The 27634-nt window shown below is 46.6% G+C and overlaps 8 protein-coding genes across 8 annotated transcripts; 4 read left to right on the forward strand and 4 right to left on the reverse strand.

The window, feature by feature from the left end:
* Positions 1-1640: 1640 nt before the first annotated feature.
* On the reverse strand, positions 1641-3953 carry K444DRAFT_320913 (putative hexose carrier protein). The gene is made up of 5 exons (XM_024871876.1): positions 3579-3953; positions 3156-3532; positions 2979-3107; positions 2164-2926; positions 1641-2110 (listed from the first exon to the last, which is right to left on the reverse strand). The coding sequence occupies exons 1-5, from the start codon at positions 3681-3683 to the stop codon at positions 1919-1921; spliced, it is 1566 nt and encodes a 521-aa protein (XP_024740368.1). The 5' UTR covers positions 3684-3953; the 3' UTR covers positions 1641-1918.
* A 25-nt stretch (positions 3954-3978) lies between these two features.
* On the forward strand, positions 3979-5828 carry K444DRAFT_609676 (Microcystin LR degradation protein MlrC). Its single transcript, XM_024879616.1, has one exon. It carries the CDS (start codon positions 4224-4226, stop codon positions 5757-5759), a length of 1536 nt encoding a protein of 511 aa, XP_024740369.1. The 5' UTR covers positions 3979-4223; the 3' UTR covers positions 5760-5828.
* A 1455-nt stretch (positions 5829-7283) lies between these two features.
* On the reverse strand, positions 7284-8914 carry K444DRAFT_320948 (uncharacterized protein). The gene is made up of 4 exons (XM_024871877.1): positions 8211-8914; positions 7966-8160; positions 7620-7876; positions 7284-7559 (listed from the first exon to the last, which is right to left on the reverse strand). The coding sequence occupies exons 1-4, from the start codon at positions 8797-8799 to the stop codon at positions 7470-7472; spliced, it is 1131 nt and encodes a 376-aa protein (XP_024740370.1). The 5' UTR covers positions 8800-8914; the 3' UTR covers positions 7284-7469.
* A 2004-nt stretch (positions 8915-10918) lies between these two features.
* On the forward strand, positions 10919-12199 carry K444DRAFT_320973 (uncharacterized protein). The gene is made up of 3 exons (XM_024871878.1): positions 10919-11482; positions 11551-11859; positions 11928-12199. Exons 1-3 carry the CDS (start codon positions 11015-11017, stop codon positions 12060-12062), a joined length of 912 nt encoding a protein of 303 aa, XP_024740371.1. The 5' UTR covers positions 10919-11014; the 3' UTR covers positions 12063-12199.
* Positions 12200-12336: 137 nt separating this feature from the next.
* On the reverse strand, positions 12337-12999 carry K444DRAFT_641303 (uncharacterized protein; the record flags this gene model as incomplete). The annotated part of the gene is made up of 1 exon (XM_024884609.1): positions 12337-12999. One exon carries the CDS (start codon positions 12997-12999, stop codon positions 12337-12339), a length of 663 nt encoding a protein of 220 aa, XP_024740372.1.
* A 2946-nt stretch (positions 13000-15945) lies between these two features.
* K444DRAFT_321058 (uncharacterized protein) lies at positions 15946-19196 on the forward strand. Its single transcript, XM_024871879.1, has 2 exons — position 15946; positions 16018-19196. The coding sequence occupies exon 2, from the start codon at positions 16166-16168 to the stop codon at positions 19076-19078; it is 2913 nt and encodes a 970-aa protein (XP_024740373.1). The 5' UTR covers position 15946; positions 16018-16165; the 3' UTR covers positions 19079-19196.
* A 1717-nt stretch (positions 19197-20913) lies between these two features.
* K444DRAFT_321118 (uncharacterized protein) lies at positions 20914-22227 on the forward strand. Its single transcript, XM_024871880.1, has 5 exons — positions 20914-21300; positions 21351-21515; positions 21565-21720; positions 21769-21950; positions 22009-22227. Exons 1-4 carry the CDS (start codon positions 21202-21204, stop codon positions 21928-21930), a joined length of 582 nt encoding a protein of 193 aa, XP_024740374.1. The 5' UTR covers positions 20914-21201; the 3' UTR covers positions 21931-21950; positions 22009-22227.
* Positions 22228-23992: 1765 nt separating this feature from the next.
* K444DRAFT_609682 (FMN-linked oxidoreductase) lies at positions 23993-25754 on the reverse strand. The gene is given in 5 exon segments (XM_024879617.1): positions 23993-25045; positions 25127-25172; positions 25234-25290; positions 25347-25459; positions 25477-25754. 4 exon segments carry the CDS (start codon positions 25362-25364, stop codon positions 24267-24269), a joined length of 900 nt encoding a protein of 299 aa, XP_024740375.1. The 5' UTR covers positions 25365-25459; positions 25477-25754; the 3' UTR covers positions 23993-24266.
* Between the last annotated feature and the right edge of the window lie 1880 nt (positions 25755-27634).

Genomic DNA, 27634 nt, shown 5'->3' on the forward strand with positions numbered 1-27634 from the left:
CGGCATCACTGCGACATCACTCAACATCCCCGCCAAAAGTAGACAAAGCGCGATCGACAGGAGGGAACTCACCAGGTATTCGTTCAGACAGTGAGGCCCAAGAGCGTCTGCATGCACCGCGTGCATCGAAATTAAAAAGCGCGGTGCAGGAGGTTTGTTTGAGTGGGTGGATACAGGAATGATTCAATAACCAGCTATCGATCTATTGACGCTACAACTCCTTAAGCGAAGTCACGGGATACAGCATGGCATCTGATTGTCGCCGTTGCATTCACGCACGATAGTTCATGCAATCCGGTAGTCCTGGCACTTACTTTACTCTTTGTCAGGAGTTCACTGAATCCTTCAAAAGCCAACAGGGCTGCTGCGTTGTATCTGAGGGTCAACTTGGGGGATTGAACTGGGCATTTTGTCATTTGGATTACATGTGCAATGTATCTCTTGCCTAGAACGCTCTTGGTATGACTACAGTTCATTTTCGCCCTTTTCAAACCCATAATCACTTGTTCTTTTTGCAATTATTGATTTGTTGTGAGTTGCAGTTGCGGAGTCTACTCATTGCTTCGGAATACCTCGGATGCGATGACGTACCTAGAATAAAGGTTTCGAGTGAATTAATATCGGGTCCAAGGGCATAGGTGTCTAGACATGGTTGATGATCATGGTCGGTCTAAGAGACAATGAGGTTGCTCTTGAGTGGATGTCTCCTTTCTTTAAAGCGAAGCGAGGAAAAGTGGATCAAGAAAGGGGTGAATCATCTGTACCGAGGCCTCTAGCCCCTATACTGCCAAAACCCCGATTTTTGTCCATTTGCGAATCGACCAATTCGCGATTGGGCCGGAACAGATCATTTAACAAGGATAGAAATCAGCTCCTCGTTCTGCTTTTACCAGACCTTTATTGTTGAGCTGCTGTACCATGAAATATCCTACCTTTTAGTCTTGCTGAGTCTTGTTGTCAAAAGTTTCCTTGCTGTTATATTGGGCTTCTCATTCAATAGTAATTTGCATCTTATCTTGGACTGGAGGTAGTGTCTTAATGGCCTCGATTGCGTGACTAGAATCCCGGCGAAGAATAATTCATGTTTACCACCAGTCTCTATCAAAAGTAGACCATATAGAGTCATAACGCATGGCGTTTAAATAGAGATCGTATTGGCCGGCATACCCCACAACATTTGGCATCCGAGGTTATTAAATAGAAACGTCGATTGGCACCTACTTCATTACCCATGCTAATTTAATTTCTCCTTCCCTCCTTCCTCACATGACCACTTTTACCTAACATTATAGAGGCTGTCCGAAGATGTAGGGATTGCCTCCAGCGAGTAGAGATTGTGAAAAAGTGGAAGGTGGAGTATAAAGGAATCTTAGAGTTAAGCATTCAGTCTATGATATACCTTCAAGGTCATCGTGTGCCCAAATTTCATCACAGAGATCTGTACTTGAAGAGGATCGCAAATACAAGTCGGAGAGGGCCTCAACCCTGCGAACGAGACGACCACGTTAAGGATTCTAATCTAGCCGGGGGAGGTTGCGGTGTCACAAGCCTGGTAGGGCAATCTGGGAGAAGAGACATGTTGAATGTTACTGATCTGATGTTCTGTTGTCATTTGGTTGGCTGTTGTCAAGTTTATGTGGGGGCATTCCTTTCATTTTCTGTCGGCTCTGGAGTGAACCTATATATCTAGCTGAGAGGTCGCCTTTAGGTCGGTAATAAAAATGCGACAATAGTATAAAACTAAACAAAGGCGATACCAATTTCCGAGACCCTTAGCGTTTCCTATCACCGTCGTGCAGTGCATGTCGAAACCTATTCAATGAGCAAAAAGTGGGTTTGAAAAGCAAAGTCGATTGCTAAATCATTCTTGAGTGACCCGCAACTACAAATAAAGCAGTGCGTCAATCTGGCACGACGATCAACCAACCTGCTCAATCTTCCTCTGCCCCTCAACCCCAATGTTAATCTCCTCCTCCACACCCTTAACATCAATCTGCTCCCGCCCCTTCCGTACCATCTCCACATCCGGCACACTACTATGCTTTTCGCCCTCAAACAGCGCATCGATCTCCTCGAGCGTTTTCCCCTTCGTCTCAACCCACCAGTAAACCTATTTCTGTTAGCCATAGACCACAATCGAGCGCAGTGAGGGCCAAAACTTACAATCATGCCAAGAATAATGATATCCCAGCTCCCGTTCACAAAGTACATCTTCCAAGTGATGTTCGCCAGGCCGATAGGCATAATGAAAACAAACACAAGCGCAAAAGCATTCAAAGCAAAACTCGTCCCAGCAACACCGTTGGCGCGGATAGAGAAATTGAGCACCTCCGGCGGATAAAGCGTAAGCAGCGGCGTCCACCCAATACTATAGAAGCCCTGAAACAGAAACATGACCGCCACATCGCCATAAACAAGCGCCTTGCTCGCCCGATCCGGGTTATCAGCATACATTTTCGACAGCCCACCTATAATAAATAGACAAATAATGAGCAAGGCTTGGGAGAGAATCGCTGTTGGTTTTCGCCCCCAAAAAGCCGTCAGGTACGTTCCTCCTAACGCGCAGCCGAGACACCAGACGTTGAGTACGACGTTCGCTTTGAGTTGTTGGATTGGGTCTTTTATCCCAGCAGTAGTGAGCTCTGCGCCAAGGTAGTAAGAAGCGATGATGTTGCCCGCGATGCAGGAGAATATCCCGGGGGAGATTCCGATGAGAAACCGTTTTCGCGAGACAGGGGTCTTGAAGATTTCTTTGGGGGAGAGGGTGCGTCCTTCTTCTTTTTCCCAGCGGAGAGTGTCGATGATCTCTTTATAGACGGCGAGGACGACAGGGTGGGAGAGGTCGCCGTTTGCGTTTGTTTGGGCGACGACGAGGCGCGCTTCTTCGTAGCAGCCTTGGTGGACGAGCCAACGTGGGGATTCGGGGCTGAGAGGTCAGTCTTGAGGAGTATTGGAGGGGGGGTGGAAGGGGGACTCACATGAATGGCAAAACGACGATGCAGAGAACTGAGAAAATCCCTTGGAAAAGTGAGGGAGCTCGCCATGCCCAGGTAGACTGCCAGGTTCCTGTGCCGAGAGTGATTCCGGCAGCAATCAAAGCCCCAACACTGCACTCAATCAGTCTCAGATCCAGGAAGGGGATTTTCAACACTCACTAGTAAAAGTTATTCAGCATCCCAACACCCCACGCACGCCATTGACTCGGGAAAGTTTCGCTCAAGTAAACACCTCCCGCAATGCCCGACAACGCAGCACCAAAACCCAGCACAATTCTCGCAATAACAAACATGGCAATATCTTGCGCCGCGGTCTGGAGCAGCACACCTACCAACGTTATCACAGATCCCCAGAATATCGCAGGCCTGCGGCCCAAACGGTCAGCAACAATTCCTGATACGAGTGGCCCGAAGAATCCGCCGATGAAGATGGAGGCTGTGTTCAGACCCGTGGTTGCGGGGTTTAGGACGAAGTAGTCGGTATATGAGGGGAGGATGTTGAGTCCGTTCATCATGGAGCCGTCGTAGCCTGCTGTCTGAAGGGTGTGAGCAAGGTTAAGGCGGGGAACGGGCGGCACGCACGGCGGATTGAACCATTGAGCAGAACATGAGGAGGAAGGAGAGGAAGAGCGTGGATTCTGGGATCCAGGCGGGCATCCAGGTCGCTGTTGGGGACTTGGTGAGCATCTTGCAAGCCCTCTCAACCGTAAATCAGGTATATCCTCAAAATTCCAAGTACCGACGCATGTGTTCTGCACCCCAAGCTCGGCGCAAATCCAACAATATAACAAAAACGGATAGACACAACCGAAAGCTTATATATAATCGTATTGATACCCTCCCCGGTGCAACGTCACACTTGCTATCTCTTTATCTTTCACTTGAATAATCGGACGGCCGCTCGCTGGGGAGCTCGAGGCTTATTTATGTTTGGCTGCACTGGCACCGCAGATCCGCATGATAAGCTTCCCATGCTCTTACCGCATCTCTGGATAGTGGGAGTGGATGCCCGCCTCCCCAACGCGATATGTTGGTGCGACCCATCACTTCAGTGATAGCTTGATAAACTTCCCGACGAGGGTCAGCAATTAGCTTCAGTATCTGGAAAGGGGAGGTGCTCAGGGGGTCCCAAGAATGGGATGGTCACGTGAGCACCCTTTCACTTTCCCCTTCTCCCTCTAAGTGCTCTTAAGCCAGTCTATTTCCAGCATCAATCCCGCCATCGCGATGGGAGGTGGACCTACACGGCGCCCAGTCATTGCAATTGCAGGGCTGGCCTGTGAGACATCAACGTTCTCGCCATCCAAAACCCTGGCACCAGCATTCCATCCCAAGCGCGGACAAGATATCATCCAAAAATACCCATTCCTCCACCCCGGAACTCCGCTCTCCTCTCTCGCCGAGTGGAAAGGCGCTCTTATTGGACATGCGCTCCCTGGCGGGATCGTGACCCGGGAGGCTTTCGAGGAGTTGACTGGCGAAATCGTGTCAAGACTTCAAGAGACAGTGGCGACGTCGGCCGCGCTCGATGGCCTGTGGTTCGACATCCATGGCGCGATGTGCGTTGAGGGTCTCGATGATGTCGAAGCCGAGCTTTTGAGACGTGTGAGAGAAGCGGTTGGGAAGGATGTGATTGTGAGTGCGAGTATGGATTTGCATGGGAATGTTTCGAGGGAGTTAGCTCATGGATGTGATCTGATCACGTGCTATCGGATGGCGCCGCATGAGGATACGATGGAGACCAAGGAGAGGGCCTGTCGGAATCTGGTGGAGTTGTTGGTGCAAAAAGAGAGGAGGAGACCGATTAAGGCGTGGATTCCTGTTCCGATTTTGCTGCCCGGTGAGCAGACAAGTACGAGGGTGGAGCCAGCGAAGCATATTTATGCTGCTGTTCCGGAAGTTGAAACAATTGGGGGTGTTATTGATGCGGCGATATGGGTTGGGTATGCATGGGCTGATGAGCCGAGGAATCGAGGAGCTGTTGTTGTCACAGGATGGGATGAGAAGGTGGTGGTCGAAAGTGCGGAGAAGCTTGCAAAGCTCTTTTGGGATGCTCGCAAGGACTTTGTGTTTGTTGCTCCTCATGGCTCTTTTAAAGAGTGTCTTGATGCAGCACTCTCTTCCAAATCTCGACCTTACTTTATCTCAGACTCGGGCGATAACCCAACAGCTGGAGGATCAGGAGACATGACCTGGGGACTCACCAAACTACTTGCTCGACCGGAATTCAAGGACGCGTCTGGTCCAACTGTCATATACGCCAGTGTCCCAGGACCGAAAGCTGTACACACGGCAATAGAAGCGGGAATCGGCGCCATTATCACCGTCACTGCTGGAGCTGAAGTTGACAACATTCATTCCGGGCCCCTCACTATGACAGGGCGGGTCCACTCCATCAAGCACGGCGACAAAGATGCCCTGATCGAAGTTGTTCTCCAAGTCGGCAGCGTCTTTGCAATCCTCACTGAACTCCGGAAGCCATACCATCACGAGAAAGACTTCACCAATCTCAACCTGCGTCCCCGATCTGCAGATATCGTGATTGTGAAGATCGGGTACCTAGAGCCAGAACTGTATGATATGGCAAAGGACTGGATGCTTGCCCTAACTCCTGGTGGTGTTGATCAGGATCTGGAACGACTTGGTCATCATAGGATTCGGAGGCCAATTTGGCCATTCAATAAAACTTTCGAGAAATCACCAGATTTGAGTGCGAGGATCATAGCGATGTCGAATAAGCCTCTCACTGGGCCAGATGAGTAAAGAAAGGCATTGTGCACGAGTACATAAACTCTATACAGTACCATAGGACCATGACCTAACGTTCCGTGAAACGATGAATCAACACCGTGCTATATATACCCTTAGGAAGTTGTCTCGTATGCCGCAAATCCCACAAATTGTGTCTTCCCTCCAGTCAATGGCTTAGGAACCCACACGACTCGACCTACTTGTACTTGCACCTCCCAGGGTTTGAACAACAAATCATCGATATTTGCCACTCACAGTTTCAAGCAATTCTGGTTCCCAGCCAGAATGCAGTACATTCGGGATTAACTTCAATGGATTTTAAATATAAGAAGAATAAAACTTAATTAATTTCCTAGGAAGAGAAAAGGAGAGCAAGGTAATGTATTTGCGGACTGTTTACTTCGGACGTCACATGACCAAGCCACGTGACTAGTAGAACTGAAACCCTTACTATAATACTTATATATAAAGATAAGTAAAGCGAGTTAAGGAGCAATACTAGCTATTAAGCCTATTATGGTAAGGCGGGGTCTAAATTAGGGTAGAGGAAACCTTATTTTTACGCCTTAACGCCTGCGCCATCTGGACAGTCACGTGGAATACCACGTGACTAATTAATTTAATTAAGTAGTTAATTAATTATAATTTAATTACTCGGGTTCTGACTTGTTTTCTTTAATTACTGGCCAATAATTATAATTAATTAAATTATTTGACATACTCTTTATATAGCACATTTGCTGTCAAGTGCTGCTGTTGTTGGATGTTTTGGCTGTCATAACCGTAATATATAATATCCCCAAAATCAAGTCTTTTAGGAGCGGGTCTTTTTGAATAAAAGTATTTGAAGCTGGGAAGAATAACAAAACACTCCACAGTTGTCGCGAGTATCAAATGGGAATAAGAGTGTAACTTCCGTAGTTCCTCCTTGAGTCAGGCTCATTAGGGATGAAGTTTTTGAGGCTGAGGCGAGTCGACCGACCGCCGGCAACCAGCGACAGGGGAAATTGTTTTATTATTTTCTGATTCAAGGATACTCGCTCTTGTGTTGCAGTTCACGCTAGTATCCTAGTGTTTGACCGTAATAATTAGCTTTGTACTCCTCCCAAGCTAGTACTGGGCCCGTGATTCACACCCCCTTACATCGGCACTTGTGCGAAACCTATTAAATTCTGCGATAGCCTTGACCACACCACAAGTAAGAATGCCATAGGTTGTCAACACAGCTGAACTGAATCACTAACGCCCAGGGCGATTTGGTATTAACGATATCGTTCAAATACTGCTGTAGGGAGGGCCTGCAGAAAGAAAACCTTTTATCCACAGCTTTGACGAAAAGGAAGCTATTCATCTGGGTGGAATTAATTTGAAACCCCAGCTCCCCTCGTCTCTGGGAAACTGGTTTGGTAAGTCGGCAACTTGGATGCGCTTCGTGAATTAAACTCTGATAGATAGGTAGTAGGTAAGGTTAATAAACCGTCACATAAAGGAGTGCCACATTCTAAGTAAAGATAACATTAATCCCATGGTAGTGTAACGCCAAACGCAGGCCGTTAGAGATACCCTCAATTCCATACCAGGTATCGTGAGATTGAGTAATCTAAGAACATTCTGCCACGATATGAAAAAACCCCCTTTTCATAACTAGAGAGCACGAAACAACACCCACAAGGCCACCAGATTGGAATCGGCCTCGACAGTAGCCGTGACAAAAAAGCTCACTCAAGATCGCAATCGTCGACTGCTGTCAGAAATCGGTTGATTGCTCTGATAGATAGGAAGGGGACCGTCCATCTCATCGTATGAGACAGTCTATTTCACGGAGAAATATCAGTAACGGCCATGATACGGGGACACACTTGTATTACTTACAACATCATTCTTGACTCTGATGGCACGTATGTCGTCCGGCTTGACAATCTCTTCTTGCGAATCGGTAGCGTTCGATTGCCACTCATTGGCGCGTTTCTTATCATTCGCGAACGAATCAAGTGGGATGCTTGTTCTGCGAAGTTTGCCGTTGCTGTTGACTTTGTCCCTGCTCCTGCTTGAATAGCCGTGGTTGCTGCGCGTGGCGGAGCGGTTGGCGATGAGGGACTTAAATGCTGGAAGGCAGCCTACTATCACAGCTGGATGCGATATAATTATTAGATGTGGGGGTTCCTCTACAATTTGATGTGGAATTAAGCAACATGATGAATAGAGCGTGGGGACTCACATATCGAAGAGGCGAGGGTAGACCAGACCTCAAGAAGGACGAGATTCACAAAATACTGCTCGACGAGAATCTGTTTTGCTCGAATGATTGCGAAAATGATCATGACAAAGCACAGGCTGAACACACACACCAGGCCTGCCTTTTGTTTCAAGGATATCTGCAGATTGTAGATCAACTTGATAGGCATGGCCATCACTGGCGATATTGTCAACACCCTTCTCAACTCAGTTCGCAAGTGCACTTACTGCATAAATCGGTGAAGATGTCGATAGCAGTGCTGTAGTAGACACTCAATCTCGAGGCCCAAATATCCTTTGCAGTATTGCATTGATTGAACTTGAAGAAGTTCGTAATAGGATGGCATGAAGTGGCAAGCGTGATCCAGCATCCTACATAGGCAAGGAGTGTAAATGCGGCGAGGATATACCACAAGCGGCGATAAATCTGAAGCTCTCGGAAGAGTTTGTAATAAAGCGCCAGAAAGCTCGCTTTGACACACCAGAGAACCGTCCAGAATAGTAACATAATCGCAAACTCGAACCTCAAATAGGCTTCGACGGAAGATATCAGGTCGGCGGATATCGGAATCACGCCAGCTATAGTGGCCAACATAAAATAAACATTCGGCAGCTGAATCGTCTGAAGGATGCAGCTCGTGAGGAGTGTCGCCAGAGCGAGGAATATCCAGTAGTCCTCCATGGTCAGTCGTGCCATAAACTTGAGGCGGATGGCCGTCCGCAGGATGACGAGGAGGCATGCGACACTGAAACTTGTCCACACCAAGGCCAGGAGGGACTCGCGCGGTAGAGAGCCTACAGACTCGAGATTTGCCATGTTTGTGATTTTCTCAGTATCGTTGCTTTTGAGATGTATGTAGCGTCTTTTGTCGATGAGATGCGAAGGTGGCTGTCCGTGCCCGTATATCAATAAATTCTTAGATTGAGACACGGGGTATGAAGTTGTGGAGAGTCAACAGCTTAAAGCTGGCTGGATCATCGTTGAGAGGAGACTTGGATCATGCATAGCACGATACTTGTACCCCACTGGTTGTATTTATTAGCGCAGTCACGTCCTCCTAGCTTGATAGAGCATCCCTTTGCCGGAGATTTCCAGTTGTTGGGGATTGACGGGGGGGAGATGGCGTGGTTCAAACCTGTTTAGGAAAGGTTCCCATAGGGGGCCAAAAAGGGGCCGTGGAGGGGAGGGGTGTTTATGGATTCCCCCCCGTATCACTCTCCGGGGACTGAAGCCGCCAAGTGCCAAGACGAACTTCATAGGCCATCGATTTGGGAGAACCCTCCACTCAGGAACCAACTCGGCTTTTTGGAACACCACTGCATCGCAGCACCAAGCTAAGCAAGGGGCAAGTACCAGTGGCGTAGGAAGGGTGCGGGGGTCGGCGCGTGCTTTGCGGGATGGCAACGGCGGGAGTCTCGGGCGGCTTGACTAACTACGGGTATTAAGAGGAATCTCAGGGAGCTATGAAGTGGATAAAGTAGAAAACAAGCATAAATTATCAAAGCCTCAAAGTGTTTGACAGAGCGGTGGCCAACATTGTTCTGCTAGGTATGCCGCAGCACTGCTGCCTTTCCTTTAACACGCCATTGAAAAGGGGTTGAGTGAATGAGTGAACGAGTGAATGACTGCGAAAGGCCTCGATTTCCACCATGCCATGGCTACCTGAGGCTCTGTAGCCTATGGGATGACAAAAACCCAATGTGATAATGAGGGTGTTTGATTCACATTCTCATTGGCGCATCAACACGGGGTTCCCATGTACATCCAGAAGCGGAACCAATGACACCCCGGATGACAGCACTGCTGAAATTTTCAGGAACCAATCCACGGAAGAAGAGCCAATCGTCCTCACCTGCATAATTTGCTTCACTTTTCAGCAACTGGCTTTCAGGCACGGCACATATCTTGAGCCACTGAAGGCACGGTCCGTAATCGGGAGCCTTTGTCTCGCTAAGGTTATATTTAATAATCGCAACATCACAGAATATGAACACGTCTGACTCTATTGTTCTCGCAGCTTATCAACTTAAGGCCCGGAGCGTGCCCGAAAAGGTCATCAAGCACTCTGGTGACTTTACACAACTCTCGATCCAGCAACTTGGCGCAACGAAGATAATCAAAGAAAACCAGCTACCATCTCGGGAAATTATGCAAAGCTTTGGATGTGAATCACTTGGAGGTGACTAGTTGAGTTCCAGACGAGTTCCACATCAATTATGAGGGCTACTGGCTAACTACCACGATTGCATTGCGTCCGAAGTGTTCTGTCAGCTGAGTGGCTGTAGCCGAGGCATCTTCACGTGACCTAAAGTCACGTGAACCATTAGTGATGCAAGCGATATGACCTCGTTGCATGAGTTCAAACCCTCCTTCTCTCTTGCATTGTTCTTTACTCTGTCTCGCAACTTCATGGCCCATCGACCAAGGTTGTTGCTGTGCATGAGGCTGAAGGCTGGCACTGACCCTTGCTGAGTAAGACAAGAATTAGCCGAGGGTCCCGGATACATGGACACGGACAGGCCGCATGCGAGACACGTCACTGTACTAATTCATATCAGCCTTGCTTTCGAAGTTCGATCCGGGCGGTGTGCAACTGGTGGGCTGTGCGGGGTTGATCCAAGTATTTGGAGATCGTCCCTATCGATGGCTGGGGTTGAAGTGACATCGAACGATCAAGTTCAGTAAAAACGTTGTTGCGGTGAGGCGTGCTCAGGCGCCATGGACGCCATGGACGCCCTGCATGTACAGTACATGAGCAAGATCCATCTTGGGTTTCTGGGCCGCCCGAACGCCAGCCCAGATTGGACCAGCAGTCCACTTGTTCATCATCTTGCGGCATGGCAAAATCCGTCCGTTGTCGAGCCGCCACGTTGCTGTCATTGACGCAATATTCAATATTTCAGAGATATCTGATAACGATCGCTGGTCCTGCATAACAAGGCGCCGCCTGCCATTCTTTTGTGTTTTGGGAAGACTTTCTCATTGTTGCAAAGTCTTGTCTGTACTGCTAGAAATACTGTGAATTCCAGCCATGTACTTGTTTGACTTGAGTGTTGTGTGCGTCTGTCTAGCTTGTCTGATACCATCAACACGGAGTCTGCCGTGGAAGGTTGAACCTGGGAAACATCATGAGCAACGAAATTGGGAGCAGCGCAACTTCGATACAGTCAGAAAAATCTACGATCTCACAATCTATCCCAATCAACTCCCAATATTGCAACAAGGAGCCGCAGGGGTCCCCCCAGGCCTCTTCAACGAGGAAGCTACTGGTCGAGTCGATCCGGTGGGCAATTTCTCCGGCTTCGAGGATTCGATCGAGTACTTCTTCGCTCTCGCACCGGTCCCCTCAACGAACGCGGCCTCGACAGCTATTTCAAGGATTCAGATTACTGAGTTCAGCTCTGCTTGCCCAGATGTTGCAGCTTCAGTGGTCTACCTGTTCTGCAATGTTGAGGATCAGAGTGCAGACAATGGAAAAGCCCTTGCGCCGTTAAAAGAGGTGAGTAATGAAATCAATTTTCAGCACATGCGCGCGATCATCCCATTAATAAGGCCCTTGCCTTCCAGGTAGCATTTTGGAAGTTCGACAGACACGGAGCGGTTCTGAAATATGACGCCTGGATCCCGAACCTCAACGACTGGATCGAGGCTGGTCTGGGCATCCAAATAAACAATCCTCAGGTCGCCGCGCAATCAATCCAACAACTCTGCGGTGGCACCCAGCAGAGGTGCACAGGGGCAAATCAGCAGTGGGACACCGTCGAGGAATGCATAGCTACCTTATCTGGGAAACAATACGGGAACTATGACGAGGCATGGGGCGACAATATCGTCTGCCGGACTATTCATCTTGTACTCACCCAAGTGCGGCCGGAGGTAAGATCTCTTGCCCATCAGATTCGTGTCTCGTGATCAAAGGTAGATACTAAATTGTTTTCAAACAGATCCATTGCCCTCACGTTGGACCCACTGGAGGCGGCAAATGTGTGGACTATGCATATCCGCTTCAATACTTCTCCGATGAAGCCCTTTACGGTGATAAACTCGGTGAGACGTTCAGCTGCCATGATCACCATTGATTTCTCGGTTGGCTCGACCGCACCTTCGGATTTAGTGTTGATTCCACTTGCGAGCCGTTGAAAAAAATCTCTCAAATGATCCTCTTATCTTGTATATTCGTCGGCCGTCAGCTTTGCTGAGCTCATTGGGACTTCTATCCCCTACACTTGCTCTAGATCCCTCCAGTGTCTAAATATAATGTAATACAACTAACGAAGGGGAAAAACACAAACCTCTTTCTAGAAGTAGCTAAGCAGTGACACTACCCCTCTCTCTCAACATCCTCACACCCAACTACTCAACCCTCTCCTTACTCTCCTTTCCCGCCTTCTCCTTCCCAGGCCTCGAAAACACCGCGCCAAAGAACGAAAATATACTACTCGACCTCAACACCGTGAAATAAAACAACGTCAAGCCCGTAACCACAACCTCATCCCTAACTTCCTCCCTCTCCGCCGCCACCCCCAGCAACTCAATAACCCCAACGTTCTTCGCAGCCCACAAATTCACCTGAAACCGCGCAACAGGCATCCGGTTCCTATCCAAACACACAAATCCACACGTCTTCATTCCCGTGTCACAAACCCAAGTCATGGGCACCGGCTCCCCATTTTCGGTGTCGGAGAATAGAGTGGAGAAGTACTCGTACTCGATCTTAAACCGTTTTTGTGCTTTCAGCTTGATGTCCTGGCCGCGGACCAAGCACTCTGCGTCGATGGAGATAGGGTGCAGGGTCCCGGTGCCGAGGATTGAATCATCGACGGCGGATTTGAAGAGGAGCTGTGATTTCATGGTCTTGAATTCGATGATGTAGAGCGGTTTCGAGGGCGTGGAGTCTGAGTTTTTGGAGGTGACGAATAATTTGAATTTCTTCCAGGAGAAGTCTACTTCTAGTGTTTGGGGTTGAGATGAGTTGATGGTTTTTTGAGGGCTTCCTAACTCGTAGGAGGGTTCCATTTTGTTGGTAAGATTATGAATTTACGTGACAAGAGTGCAAGGAGGAGTAGTGATTTTTGCTTGAGATATATGGTTGCGATTTGAGTATTCTTATATTTTGTGAGGGGAAAGGGTTCCAGTGCCCGATTGTTGATCGCATGTAAAGGATCGGCAACCGTCGGCCTATCAATTTTTGTTTTACGCGTATATGCAGCTCAGCTCAGCATAGCCCCACTATTGCCAAGCACAGAGAGGCAGTGATATGCTTGATCGTTTTGTCTATTTCTGGACTTTGTGGAATGGAAAGAAGAATGAAGAAGTCTTGGAGGCAGATGGATCGGAAAGAAATAGTGAGTTGAGATTGGTCAAACGAGCAAGCATGAAGGCTTCATCACGTGACCATGGTCACCCCTATTTCGCACCTTTGAGGAAGGAGGGAGTAAATCAACGTTTTTGCTTTGCGAATATATACACCTCGTGCTCTACCCTAGCGCAGGCTAATCCTCGGCGAAGTGCAAATCCTTTTCCCCATCCGCAAAGGTGAAGCTATTCACAACACCTTCCGATATACTAATATGAATTGTTAACAGCCTCGCTTCTACTTGTTGAAGGACACCCACTCAATAAGATTATTGTGAACAATCATCCCACAACACACCCTTTTATTTTCTTTATTCCACCAACTTCCCACAGACAATCATCCAGTCACCTTCACATTTTTTGGAATGGAGATTTGTTGACAATAGCAGCTGGCCCTCCAAATCAAGGACTTGGGGGCATATATATACATGGTAGCTTGATTTGTCAGGTAATGCCCATATGACAAATCAGCTGACGTGGCGGCCATCGGCAACTTCCTGTTCATTCGACTACACTCCCTGAAACAATCGGCGGGCAAAGTCGAACTCACACCTCCTCGCGGTGCCTGCTAGGGACTCTGTATGGAATTCTATACAGATAACTAAGGTCTACTGTAAGCTTAGCTTGCACAATGATCAGAGTCGCAATGGTAGTGTTATTTAGGGCCGGGGCAAGGACTGGACGATTGCATAGGGGCGACTCGACTCTCTGACAGAGGATTTGGCCAGATCTCACTGTGCAACAACTGTCGGCAATGAGCTTCTCGACTTGTTATCGCATGCGGATCGAGACGACAATACTACCCTCTACCCTCTACAAGAGGCCGGGCAAGAGCCATAGCAAGCACTTTGGATCATGCCACTTCTCCTCCTCGAATATTGTCACGTGCTGCGCACAGGCGTACATATAGCTTCTTCACCGCCCTTAGGGCACCATGATTCATTACAAACATACTAAAACACACTACATTCCACTTCCACAGCTTGTCCAGGCCGTGACAAATATCCTCAGCCAACGACTATACCTTGTCCTCGATGCGGCTGTCGGGCCACTACTCGTGTCGGCGAGCAAGCACGAACGATCTCTCCAACTCGAGGTAAGACACAGCGTGGATACTAGGGAAGGGAAGGGCACACATGCAGAGACTAGATATACAGAGATTCTCGACTGCTAGTCGCGATTTATAAGGAACCTTCGGGGACTAGTTAAATATACACCAGATTTTTGCAAGGTTTTCTCCTCGAGAGGTAGTATACGATGGTGTAAAGGAAACTAGGCTGTCCCTGTAGCTATGGTACTATCGTGAATACGTCTTGGTATAGATAATTACGGCCTTCAGTGGCACGCATGGGTCGAAAGGCCTGGAACGTCCACTTTAAAAATAATTGAACTCATCATCATCATCATCACCCTGAAACAATCGAGGTTTCCACGGGCGATATCACCTTTGACACGAGAAAAGGGGCTGCAAGCGAAATTACGAGGGGTGGCACAAGCAAACAAAAAACTGACGGACCGTGGCGTTTCGGGAGTCTACAGTGCAGCTGGTTTTTTGTATGGTCCCATCGGGTGAGATTACAGGGGTTTGGATTGAAGTAATCCAATTTCGAAGTAAATTAACTAGATGAATTCACGTCAGGCATCAACTTCCCATTTATAGCACAGCAAAGAGGACACAGCAAAGCTGTGTCCTGTTTGCTGTACATTAACTATATCTTTATAGTAAGTAACCCAAATACTGTTTTCTAACTGTGTCTAACTGGTGTAAACCATTTCTAGAGCGATCCCAAGCAGGTGCCTCCTACCGACCCCTGACCCCTGGCAAACCTTAACTACCGATAACCGGAACCCTAACTCATAACCCTGAGCCCCCTCGCAGGCTCGGGACTAACCGTAACCCCTAACTAATGCGTTTCTAGACCGTGTCAAAACTGTTATAAAAGTATTATAGACCTGTGCTCTGTCTTGAACATAAAAAGTCGATTTTCTTTCAGTCAAAAGCCAGGCAGAAATAACCTGGTACGTCCTCATTCGCACCCCTGTAACTTACCTGGTGGGGCACGCAGGTTAAGCCGGTGCGCTGCTTACCGGCATTCCGGAAGCACTATTCAAAAGTAAGTCGTAATTGATTGGCTCTTATTTGACAAACACGCTCATTTACCGTCACAATTTGATCGGAAGAAGGCTCTTTTATGCAAAAGCTTCTAGCTGGTGGCAAAGTTGCCAGCGATCCAGGTCGCTTTAATTGTCAAGCCAAGCGAGCCAATTAAGAGCCTTCCCAATTTCATACCGCGGCCTTCCTAATACATGAAAGCGGCCCCAACGTTATTCCCTGCCAGGTGCGAGCCACGCCAGGCTGCCATTCAACCCATTCAATCCATTCATTACCTAAGAATAGCTCTTAAGAGAGCTAAACAGTTTCAGGCCACTAGCGCGAGTTTAGCGTTAATAAGCTAATAATTCAATAACGGTGTTTTATCGCCTGCGTGCCCTACTTTTTCTTCCTAATTAAATACCAACGATCGCAGATTGAGTTCATGCACGCGCGCGCATGTCGCCCAAGATTCCGCACGACGGGATCGGACAACACGGAGACGTAAGGTAATGGGTACGCGCGCATTTCTATCCCATCCTGTCATCACTAAATAACGCCTTCTTATGTTAATAAAGGCTAATAAGCGTTTCGCATCAGGCAGTCACGCTCTGGGCTCATTTTCAAGGCACGCTTTCCACGTCGTTTCGTCCCTCCGCCGAGTGATTGCGCCGACGACAACACCGTACCTCGATTTATCCTAATGTGTTCTTCATCATCACTACACCTCTGATTATGGGAAGCATCCAGGAAATGCCTACCATGGAGATGACGTCTGAGTCGAGAGACGTTGAGATGCGAGATGGTGAAGATGACGTTCCCTTGAATGCGACCGGGGCCGCTTCACAGGCAGAGCAGGCCAACGGAATTAGCGATGCGCACGACCCAAAGAAATTTCATCACGTGTCGAACGGTCACCTGACCTATGCCACCCAAGGAGCAAGCAATTCACCTGAGAATGACAATCATGTCGACCAGCCTCTTCCCTCCGTTGAGAAAGATGAAGACCACTCACCTTCAACTGCGGCTGCTAAGTATGAGAAGACACCTGAAAGAGAACGACGAGAAGCCGAATCTTCCCCAACCCAGTCCAGACATCAAAACTCAGCTTCAGCTTCAGCCTCGGCCAACTTTCAGACCTCCGCCGAGTCTATCAAACTCGAAAAGGAGATTGCACGTCTTAATAAGGTTCTCGACGAGACATCTGCTCAAGCAGCCCAAAAGGTTCTTCACGATAAATGGCGATTCTTCCTCTTCGACCAATACGACGAGTCTCATATCTCATTCATCCTTCGTGCTGGTTTCAAGAACGCAAACCCCACCGTTACTGAGAAAGTCCTCCAGGATAAATCTCTTTTTAAGGAGAAGCTCATCGACGTTGCGAGCAGGAAAGCCGCCGTGATTGAGAAGGTGATCACAAATGCAACGGTGCCACAACTCGTTCACGCTTGCCCCCAGAGAGTCCTCGATGAAGTTCTGGCTGAACGATTGAAGACAGTCTCTGCGAAACAGCTTATCGCATGGCTTGCCCGGGCTGACAGGCTTGGATATAAGATGGACGACATCATCGATGAAGACGACGAGTCGGTTGTCCCCAGAGCTGCCAGCGTTGACGCCGATATGACCGAGGTCTTCGAAGTCGAGCCTGCCCCACGATTTGCATCATCTTACCGCGATCCTCTTCTTGCAGAGCAAGAAAAAAACCTTGAAGCACAGCGCATTGAGAAGCTTAAGGCAGATGTTGTTCGTCAACAACAGCAGCACCAGCAGCACCAGCAGCACCAGCAACAGCAGCACCAGCAACAACAGCTACCTCACCAGACTCAAGCTGGCCAGAAGCTGAGCTGTCCCGACTGTCGTGTTGTGTTTCCGACTACGTCTGGATACACATATCATACCACCAAGAAACCTTGCAAGAAAATCCCGCCGGTGCTTAGTTCTAAATGGTGGTGTGAAAATTGTATCCAAGGCTTTACGACCAAGCAGGGCATGGACTATCACAAACTAAAGGGAGTTTGTACCGCCGAAGACATTGCTCCTGCTACCTCTCCGTCTAATCAACTTCTGCAAGAGGCTGCTTCCCAGGCCCAGCGTCCCCCTCCAGCACCAACTCCATCGCAGGTCCATGTTCCCTCTATCCCTCGCCCGCCATTTACGAGCCACCCCCCACCAACTCAATCGACGCCTGCCACATCACACATCTCTTCAACACAAGTGGTACCGAGTCAAAAGTCAAACCCTCAAGTGACTATTCAGCGACCTCCGCTCCGCACGCCTTCCGCTCCCACACCCCCAGTCTCCACACCAGGTCCGCGAAAGCAAGCCCCTCCCTCAGACGTTCGCCAATCCCCTTCCGAACTGCCAGCAGAGCGTTTGGCGGCTCTTAATAGGGAGCTTCAGGACGCAGATGACCGGTACCAACAACAGATCGATGAGATCCCCGCTACCTATACCGAAGCAGAGCGAACTACACGCCTGGTTTCATTAAAGAATGGCAACGCCTCTCGTAAGAGCCAGATCCGAAAGGCTTATGGCGTCAGTCTACGGTTGCGAGAGAAGGATAAGCTAGCTAGAAAGGCTGCGAGAGTTACACCGCCAGGCACAGCAGCTTCTGAACACAGATCCATTACATCAACGACTTCACAAGCCACGCCTACGAGCACACCTCCAATCTCCTCATTCGCCCCGATTAATACTCCTCCGCGTATTGGCCCTAGCCCAAGTGACGATAGCCGCCCAGGCAATCCTCCGCATCCATTTAAACCGTCACGCTATAATCCCCTTCCTGTACCAAGCAATGCACAACCTCCAAGACCATCCTATAGCGCAGCCGCAAACGCAGCCCATATAGCCGCACCATCTTCCTACCGCCCACCACCCTCCAACGCTTCCGTTCGCGTGCAGAGCCCCTATATGGCGCACGACCCTAACACCCTATCTCACGCTCTCGAACGACCTGGTTCTAAGCCTTCCGGTTTCGGCGTCCTGCGCGTACAGGATTTAGTTTCGAACCCTGCCCCACTTACCAATAATCCCAATAAGAGACGACGAAGCCCCGAGGACGAAGGCCGTCCCGTTCCGCCGCGCACTTCTGCTGGTCCTTCGGCTTCGAAGAGCTACTTTGCTCCTAGCCTGTTTGATCAGAATCAGCCCGCGAGACAAGGTCAGGGAGAGGTGCAGGTGGTTATTGGTGGTCGGGCTGAAGATGCTATTCGGAGGAAGTCCCAACAAAATCAAAATCAAGCTTCTTTGTCGAATGGGGGCGAGAGAGAAACAGCCATGACTGACGCTCCTGCCCAACCTACGAAGACGACGAACACGCAGGCTACAGCAATCGAGATCCTCTCTTCCTCTGAGTCGGGCTCAGACTCTCCTGCACCGGGAGCCAAGTTTACCTCCAACTCCTCGCATCCTGCTCTCCGTCAATCCACTCAACCCACCTCTCCCACTCCCAATACCCAAACCCCCAAAGAAACCGAGAGCGAGAACGAGACGAATGGCGAGGCTGTGAAGGAAAAGGAGAACGGAGGAGATCCAACAGAGTCCGAGTCCTCGGACCGCGAATCCGCAAAGAAACACAACCACACGCGCTCTATGGGTGGCAGTGGAAGAAAAGGATTCATGGCGAAGCGGGGCGGCAAACATTGATTCCCCTTTCTTCTCACTTTCCCACGAAACAGAACAAAACGAAGTTTCAATATCGGATATTGGCCCTGTATAATGAATCGATGGATGGGTGGATGGCGGGGAGGTTGCGTGGCGTTTGGCGTGGATTTCCTTTTCCTTTGATTTTCAAATGCATGGAGGATGGGGAGTTTTCATTCGACGGGGCGGACCTGGTACAATGCAGTGCATTTGATGGGTGGAGGTGGGACAATAAATGAATGGCTTTGGAGGGAGTTAGAGGGAGGCGAGACAGAAATAAAGCGAGTGTACATAGAATAGAAGACGAGGGGAGACGAAATAATCAAAGTGTTGATCTTAAGTTTTCAGACCAGAAGCGGGTAAACTTTGGGATTACATCGGACGGATTATGTGAATGTACGGATATAGAAGGGAGATTGAGATCTATTGTACGAGTGAGAGATGGACATTGAGATTTTGCTTTTGGGGATGTTCGAGAAAAAGAGGGAGAATGGGGAAGAGGTGGTCACGTGCGCACAGGAGGAACGGAATGGGATTTCGTTTTTCCGAGATCAGGTGGCAGATTTGTACGGAGCGGTTCGGACATTGAGGACTTGCAAGCTAGGCACAACGTGGCGCTGCGGTACGTGAGAGGTTGGAAGGTAATAGAGGTGAGTAGGTAGTAGAGGTATGTCTTATTCTTATTTCCTTGGTGATGAGGGGCTGATGGCAGTAGATGATGCGATTTGAGGTCCACGACCCTGCTCTTGATCGTGCTGCGAATACCTTCCGAGTCGATGATATTAGATGCTGTGGATCTGCTGAGTGGTTCAGATTGGGGTTTCGATGCTATAGAGAGATTAAGGGATAGGGAATGTGAGGGGAGGGTGTGGTGCGGAGAAGGGTGGGCGAGATCGAAGGGAACACATCGACGCGTCGGCTTGATGGCTACGGATACGTGATCGATCTGCTGCAACAAGCTCATTAGAGCTTTGAGCTCTTGTCGCATCATGGCAAATCTTGTCTTCAGGATTCCGCCATCCTCTGCAGGGCACTTCTGACGCGGAGATTGCGCTGCAGCCTTCGTGGAGTTCAGTGTCAGCCTCCTGGATTTCAGAACGTGCGAGTATCTTGTGGGCATATCGTGGGTAGGCCTGTGTTATGAGGATATCTCTGGAGTATTTGGTGCCATCTCTTCGGGAGATCTTCGTGGAGCAGTGCTTCAAGTCCTCACAGTACGGACTCAGATTCCTGGATGGATATTCATGTGCTTTTGCTGCAAGTGCTGGCGACTGGCTGGATAATAATGTAGCATAAGTCGATTTCCTTCTCATATTCTTGTGATACTGGAAGAGAGGTCGTTCAGAGTACTTCCATATGGCGATGTCGCAGTGGATCTGCTGGATTGCATGGTTGACAGGCAATGAAATGATCAATACCAAGTGGCTCACCTGAGGATGGCTTATCAATCCACTTGGTGAACACTGAATCAGTAAGGTCGATGGACGTGGCCACAGGATGATGGGATTCTGTCTAATTTTGTGCCATCAGGTCGATCGAGCATCATCATGAGCCTGGTGCGGAACAAGTTGATAATACAATCATTTCTTAACCGTCCGACATTTCGTTCCGATTCTACAGACTCCGACCTCGTGCCCAAGTAGATCTACAATTCAATCTTAGCATGTCTTCTCTCATCTTCACTCTCATACGGGGTTTCCAAACTCCTTCACTCTGGCGTAAGACGAGCTTGAATTTGAGGGTGTGGGTGTCACCTCGCTTTGAAGCCTCAAATTGACGAGAGTTCCCCTGGCGGTCCTCGAGCACAATCTCACCTCGACGCCTACTCATCTCACGATTCGCCATATCAAATACTGCTAATTTCACATCGCAACTGCTGAAATTTGGTACTCAAATTCCATTTATTACTGTGGCGATCACACTTTGAATCACTTTTCGTCGCTCTACATGCCAGAACTATCTCCATGAGAATTATATATAGAGAGAGCTTTACCTCCTCCGTTTGCTTTCCTCACCACCATTCGCCACTTCCATAAACATTTCAGCAAGCTATCCTCAGATCTTTCCTTAAAACCTCTTGCCCTTTCTCAACGCGAAAAACAAAAACATCACAAACTTATACAACCATGCAAATCATCAGTACCCTCACCATCGCTCTCGCGATTATCCCTCTGGCTTTTACTGCACCACATCCTGTCGAAGAAACGGGAGCTATCACTGCTGAAGTAAGTTTTCTGTTCGTGTTCTTGCTGCCTTGGTGACTAATTTGAAGCAGGCTCAGAACGCAGTCGCTGCTGCGCTCCCTGCCGGTGGTCTTCGTTTCCCTCACCGGTTTTTGCATCGACATCACCGCCCAAAGAAGGCCCGCCCTGCCCCTAAGGCTCCTGTCTCTGCCCGGAATGCACTTCCCGTGGAAGAAATCCGGGCCATTAAAGCCGAAGTAAGCTTCTCTTCCTATTCCTCGTACTATTAGGATTAAGTTGAAATAGGCCAACACCAATGCGGAATCTGCTGCGACTGCCGTCAGTGGTGCTGATCCTCTTGATGGTCTTTTTGATCTTGGTTCTACTATTGGTGATTTTGGTGATCTTCTCAAGGCTCGAAATGCGCTTCCTGTTGAAGAAACGGGGGCTGCTATAGATGAAGTAAGTTTCTTATTAGTGTTTTCATACGTTGGCGCTAATTTGAAGCAGGCCAAAACTGATGCGGAAACTGCCTTCAAAATCCCTCGTAGAATTCGTAAGGGTGGTAGACGAGGTGGCAGAAAGGGTGGTAGAAAGGGTGGCAGAAAAGGTGGACCCCGTGGCAAGAAGGGTGGTAAAAAGGGAGGACTTCTCGATTCTCTTGGTCTTTAGTCGTTTGAGACAGGTAATCTGTAAGTCCATCACTTCTGCCCGAGCCAACAAGGAAAGCTCTGCCTAACTCTGGTATAGCGGCACAAGGGCATTCCCGCCGAAGGAACTCGGCCAATGCTCAGTGCTCTTTGATGGGTATTGGATTGAGGTCTTTGTGCTGAAGATACCCTGTACTTGACGGTCCTTTGGATCCGGAATAAGGTTGTTTGTTAGGACGAGCAGAATTCGGTTTTCTTTATTGACGAATCTTTCCCGGCAGAATATCAGTTCCCTTCTTTTGCGAATATTCTCCTGTCTTTTGAACTGTGATGCACTGGTGCTAGAATGTTTGATCCTAATACCTTGAAGGTATGGTTTTGGAAGGCAGTTTGTGGAAAGTGTTGGCCAATACTGGGCTCGTGAATACATGTCCAAGTGGGCCTGTCTGATTCGAGTCAGACGTGTACTTGGCCAACCTGGCTGCTGATGACCTGGGCTCAAAAATTCCTCTACTTTACGTTTTGACTTTGTTTATGTTCTTCTTAGCTACTTGATTGGGGGAAGTTGGTTTAACAAAACAACTGGATTTCTAAAAGGCCTTCTAAGAATAGTTGGTCTCGTTCTGCGCCGAATTCGCTTACAAAGCAGGCCGAACAAACTGCCAAGGCTGAGAGATTCCCAGCGTTAGGCGTTCCCATAACCTTTAAGTCCGGCTTCACGATGCCAGCGTTCAAAATTGCAACGTCGAGTCCGGCGAGGTCCGTCTCAAACATGCGCGCAAAGGTCATGATGCAATCTTAGGACGTCTTCTCAAGCGACCACACCTCGATCTTGGCGACCGGGAACTGGACACGCAACTTAAGGGCCGCGGCTTCGCCGTTGCTGGTGGGTCGTACCGCCATGATGAGGTGGGAGAGCTCGTGGGCGAGAAAGTGCACGCAGCTGTGGAAGTCGATGCCAGTGGTGGAGCCAGTGATGATAGCGGTTTGGCCTGGGAGACCGAAGTGAGATAGGGTAGGAGCTTGCCGAATAATTGCGATTTCATGGGGAAGCGCCATTGAGAGAGATTTTGGAGGGGCCATAGCGGATGTGTGCTTGCGCTTGCACGCCTTTGGATAGGAGCGAGCGAGAGCGACGCGAGTGAGTGAGGATGTGAATTCGAAAACAACAATAAAAAATCCTGAGCATCGCCGTGCCTTTATGCAACGGGCTCGGGGGAATCTTGGTATGGACCTTTCATGACGGACATCAAGGACAAGCAGGAGGCGAAGCCTCCTCAATCTCTCATCCCCGTTAGGAAATGAATCGAGTCTTGGCATTTCTGTTCAGGGATTGCCCCCCTGGACTCTCACGTGGCGGACTTTCGACTGTACTGTATCCGACCGGCAAGAGAAGGCATATACAACAGGGAAGAAGGACGGAGTCGGCTTCATAGCTTTGGAGGATGGACCTTAGCCCCTTCAACAAATAGAACGTGGGTGCTAACTGTGACTCCGAAGGTTGTCCACCTGGTTCCTGTTTGGGTCTAGTGCGCAGGTCCCCTATTGTTCACGCGAGATGGAGGGGTTGATAAATCGCGGGGTCTCGACTTCCTTCAACTTTCAATTTCCCACCTTTCTGCTCATAACAAAAAGGTTCCACGGTCTTGACCACGATGCCAAAATGATATCGAGTTGATACCGAGGTTGTGGGCGGGGCTGGGGTTCAAGAAGCCAGCCCCAAAGATAAAAGACATCAAGCCTGAAGCCTGAGGGTGGCAGAGACATCGAAATGGCATCAGACAAGGCTTTCCCAGGTGCCTACACCCCTCTCTTCCAGCATTCAATCAGAACGTCAAATATTGAGGAGCCCCGGATGGATTTACTACGCTATCCTTTGGCATTGATACATCCTTCCCCACCTGAACGACTTCCCTACATCGCCGGGATGGTCCAATTTGGGAATTCCCCGCGATTCGTGGGAATTGAACAATCCATCGATGCCGACAACACAGCGGACTACGATTTGGCAATGGGAGATGATGCGCGAGAGGATGTCGAAGCAACTGCAGGTCGGGTGGATGCAATCTGCTCGCTGTATGCGGGTGCGTTCTCGACCGTTAATCCTGTCAACATATTCAAATGTTCAATTGCGGAAGAACTTGCAAGAATCACTGGGATCGACGCTGGCTTAGTCTATTCTGCATGGCGATTGACAAATTCGCTTGACTTGAAGGGCGACTTCGAACTACCTGTCACAAATCTAGTTGAAGCGGTTCCAAACCCATTCTCCCTAACCCAATTTCTTCAAACGTTCCCCTCACTCAGTCATATACGCTGAACTTTCATCTCTGAGCTCGCACCATTTCTCAATCTGTTTCATAACCGTCTAATCTCCCTCACCTCGTCAAGGAAGTCTATCAGCCTGACCATGTTATCACAAGCCATCATTTCCTTCCTCCGCTCCTTCGTTAGTAGCGTGCTCCCACACTGCGTCCTATCACTCCCGACCATCTCGCTCAGATGATGCACCACAAGCTTAAAAGGAATGGGCTTCTTTACAGCCTCGCTCATGAATCTCTCCACAACATCCCAACTGCAGCCGTCTCCTCCCTTGAACAGCCCTGGATTTTGGAGTAAGCCCCGAGCAGCCATAACACCATCAACCTTCGTTGCCTGAACATGCCTTTCCACGTCCTCCAACGAGAACACATCTCCGTTGCAGATAGTTGGGACGGAACAATGCTCAGCTACCAGTTTGATTGCTTCAAGATTGACAGGTTGTGAGCTGGGAGTACTCCTCATCCGTCCATGAATCGTGATAAAATCCACACCTGCCTCCTGCACCGTGCGGACAAAATCCACCGTTTCTCGAAGATCTTTGTGAATCCTGATCTTCACAGACACCGTTTTGTTGTGGTGATTTAATGAGTGGAGCGCTTGTTTGGCAGAGGTGACGAGCGAGGCAACGAGATCTCTTTTGTGCATTAGTGCTGCGCCGAGGGTTTCAGCGCACGCCCAGGATTGGGGACAGCCGCAGTTGATGTCGATGCCGTTTACGTAGGGCGAGAGGAGAAGCGTGGTGCGGGAGATTTCGAGGGGACTGTTAACACCGAGTTGAACGATTGTTGGAGGGGAGTTGGGTGAGAGTGTGAAATCTAGTCATTTTATTTAGCTTGATTGCTCTGGTGAGATAAAGAATGTGGTTGAGAAGACGGGTAAGGAATTTCATTGCTTACCACTGTCACGTGCTGCGAGACTGCGGTTGAATTCTTTGGCTAGAATCTGCATTGCAGCTATCAGCTTCCTCCCTAAAACAAAATAATCCAAAAAGATCCAGACTCACCATCGGCGTCCAAGTCAAATCAACACCATACTGCGCAACGGTCTCTCGAAATGCAAGCTGTTACGTCCTCCAATTCAGCTTTATTCTCCAGGGATGGGGAGGAGAGATCCCACCTTGCTATACCTCACCATCGGCGCTGCAGCATATAGTGGTCTACCTTGAGACTTCGCGATATCGAAGAGTTTCAGGGGACTGAGATGTTGTCAGCGGGGTTAGGGAAAGTAGTGGGAGAGGGAAAGACGGACTTGATGTCAGGGGGTGAAGGGAGGGGGTCTTCTCTGCGTTGAGAAAGTGGAGGATAGCCATTTCGAGGGACATCGAATAAGCGGTCGAACATTGTTTCGTTGTCAAGAGAGGAGGATCTGGGGAGGCATTTTGAGATTGATGTTGATGAACAAAGCCTCGTTCAGGCTTTGGAATGCCGTTAACTAACGTTAAAGGGTCCTCCGAAGGTTTTTTGACTCTGCCACGTAGGGGAGGTCACGTTTTCGGGTCTGACCGCGTTTTTGCCAAGCCGCACGTGATATGGTGCTATTCTTTTTGGGATTTCGCGACGCAATTGGCTAGATCTTTAGCTCGCGTTATTTCTTAAAAGAGAGAGTAAAATAAATTATTATTTATTTATATTATAGAACTATATTAAATAAATTAAATAAATTAAATAAATTAATAAAACTAATATTATATTTATATTTATTAATAATATTATAAATATATAAAATATAAAGTATTTATAAAATTTATAAAATTATTTCTTATATATAATATAAGAATAATTAAGCCGAGAGTTAACTTTTTAATATTATAGAAGCTTATTTATAAAACTAATATATAAATTATTAAATTATTTAAAATAGTTATATTTTTATATATATAAATAATATAATAAAATTTTATTTATTTATTAATACAATTATTTTAGGATAATATTTCTTTATAAAACAGAAAATATAAAGAATATTAAACCAGAAATAATTAGAGATAAATATATATATAATATATAAAAATTATAAAATAGAAAGTTATATTAAAATAATAAAATAATTAATTAAACTAATTAAAAAAGAATTCAAATAAAATATAAAGTTTTAAAATATAATATTTTATTTTATTTATTTTATCTAATTAGAGAGCTTTAAAATAATAAAAATTATTTAATATATAAGTTTTAAAGAACTATATTAATATTTTAAACTAAATAGGCTTAATATATATTATTTCTCTAAATTACTAAATTTCAGGAAATATTTATATAAAACTTATCTTTTTACTAATACTAGAACCTCTAATTAAATTGCTTTTCTTTAATATTTTTCTAAAACTCTTTTTCTAAACTTTTAATTATTATAAATATAGTTTATACTAGTTTTATCTTTTTTTATACTATTATTAAATTAATTTTGGCTTATAAATTCAAGATATTTTTAACTCAAAATATATTCTTGTTTTATTTTTTACTAACTTTAAATAATATTAAATAGCTTATAAATCTATTATAAATATAGCTTTTAATTATTAATATAAAGCTTATATTTAATAAAATATCGAGATTTAGATTCTTACTAAGTTATTTAATACTTCTAGTATTTCTTTACTAAAGATTAAAAAGAATATAAAGAAATCTTATATTTCTTGTTTTATTTATATTAGACTAAAAGAAATTTCTTATATAAGTTATTATAAGTTCTTTATATTATTTTAGAGCTTGTTTTTAATTTAATATAATCTCTTTTACTTTAAAGAATAAAAGTAATAATTCTTATTATAATACTATTAGTAAAGGTATTTATTATTAGAAATATATTTCTAGTTATTTCTATATTATTATTTCGAATTCTTATATTTTTATTATATAGCTTTTTTTTTTTTACTAAACTTCTAATTATTAAAGATATTATAAGCTTTTTTTCTTAATTCTCTTTATAAATTCTGACTTTTTAAAGCATTTATTTGCTTTTAGGTATTTTATTTATATTATACTTAAGATTACTAAATTTAATAAAAAGAATAATAATAAAAGCTTTTTTACTAAAGCTTAAAAAGCTACTAAAAAGAATAAAAAGTAATTTAATTAAGTAAAAAGCCTTTTATATAAGCTTATTAATATTATAATAAAATACTTTTAAATCTTTTATTATTAGCTTTTAAGCTCTATTATTTTAATAGATTTTATAAATAAAAAATATAAATAAAAGCCTTTTTTTATACTATTTAATTATTTTAATCTTTATTCTAATATCTTAAAGGTTTAATAAAGCTTTAAAATTCTTAAATTAAAATTAAAATAAACTTTTTATAAGTTTATTTATAAATATATTACTTATTTAAAGATATATAATTTAAAAAACGCCTTTATTATACTTTTAATATAGCTATATATTTTAGATATTAATATAATAAA

The sequence above is a fragment of the Hyaloscypha bicolor genome, assembly GCF_002865645.1.
Source record: "Hyaloscypha bicolor E unplaced genomic scaffold K444scaffold_50, whole genome shotgun sequence".
In the NCBI taxonomy this organism is placed as follows: Eukaryota; Fungi; Ascomycota; class Leotiomycetes; order Helotiales; family Hyaloscyphaceae; genus Hyaloscypha; species Hyaloscypha bicolor.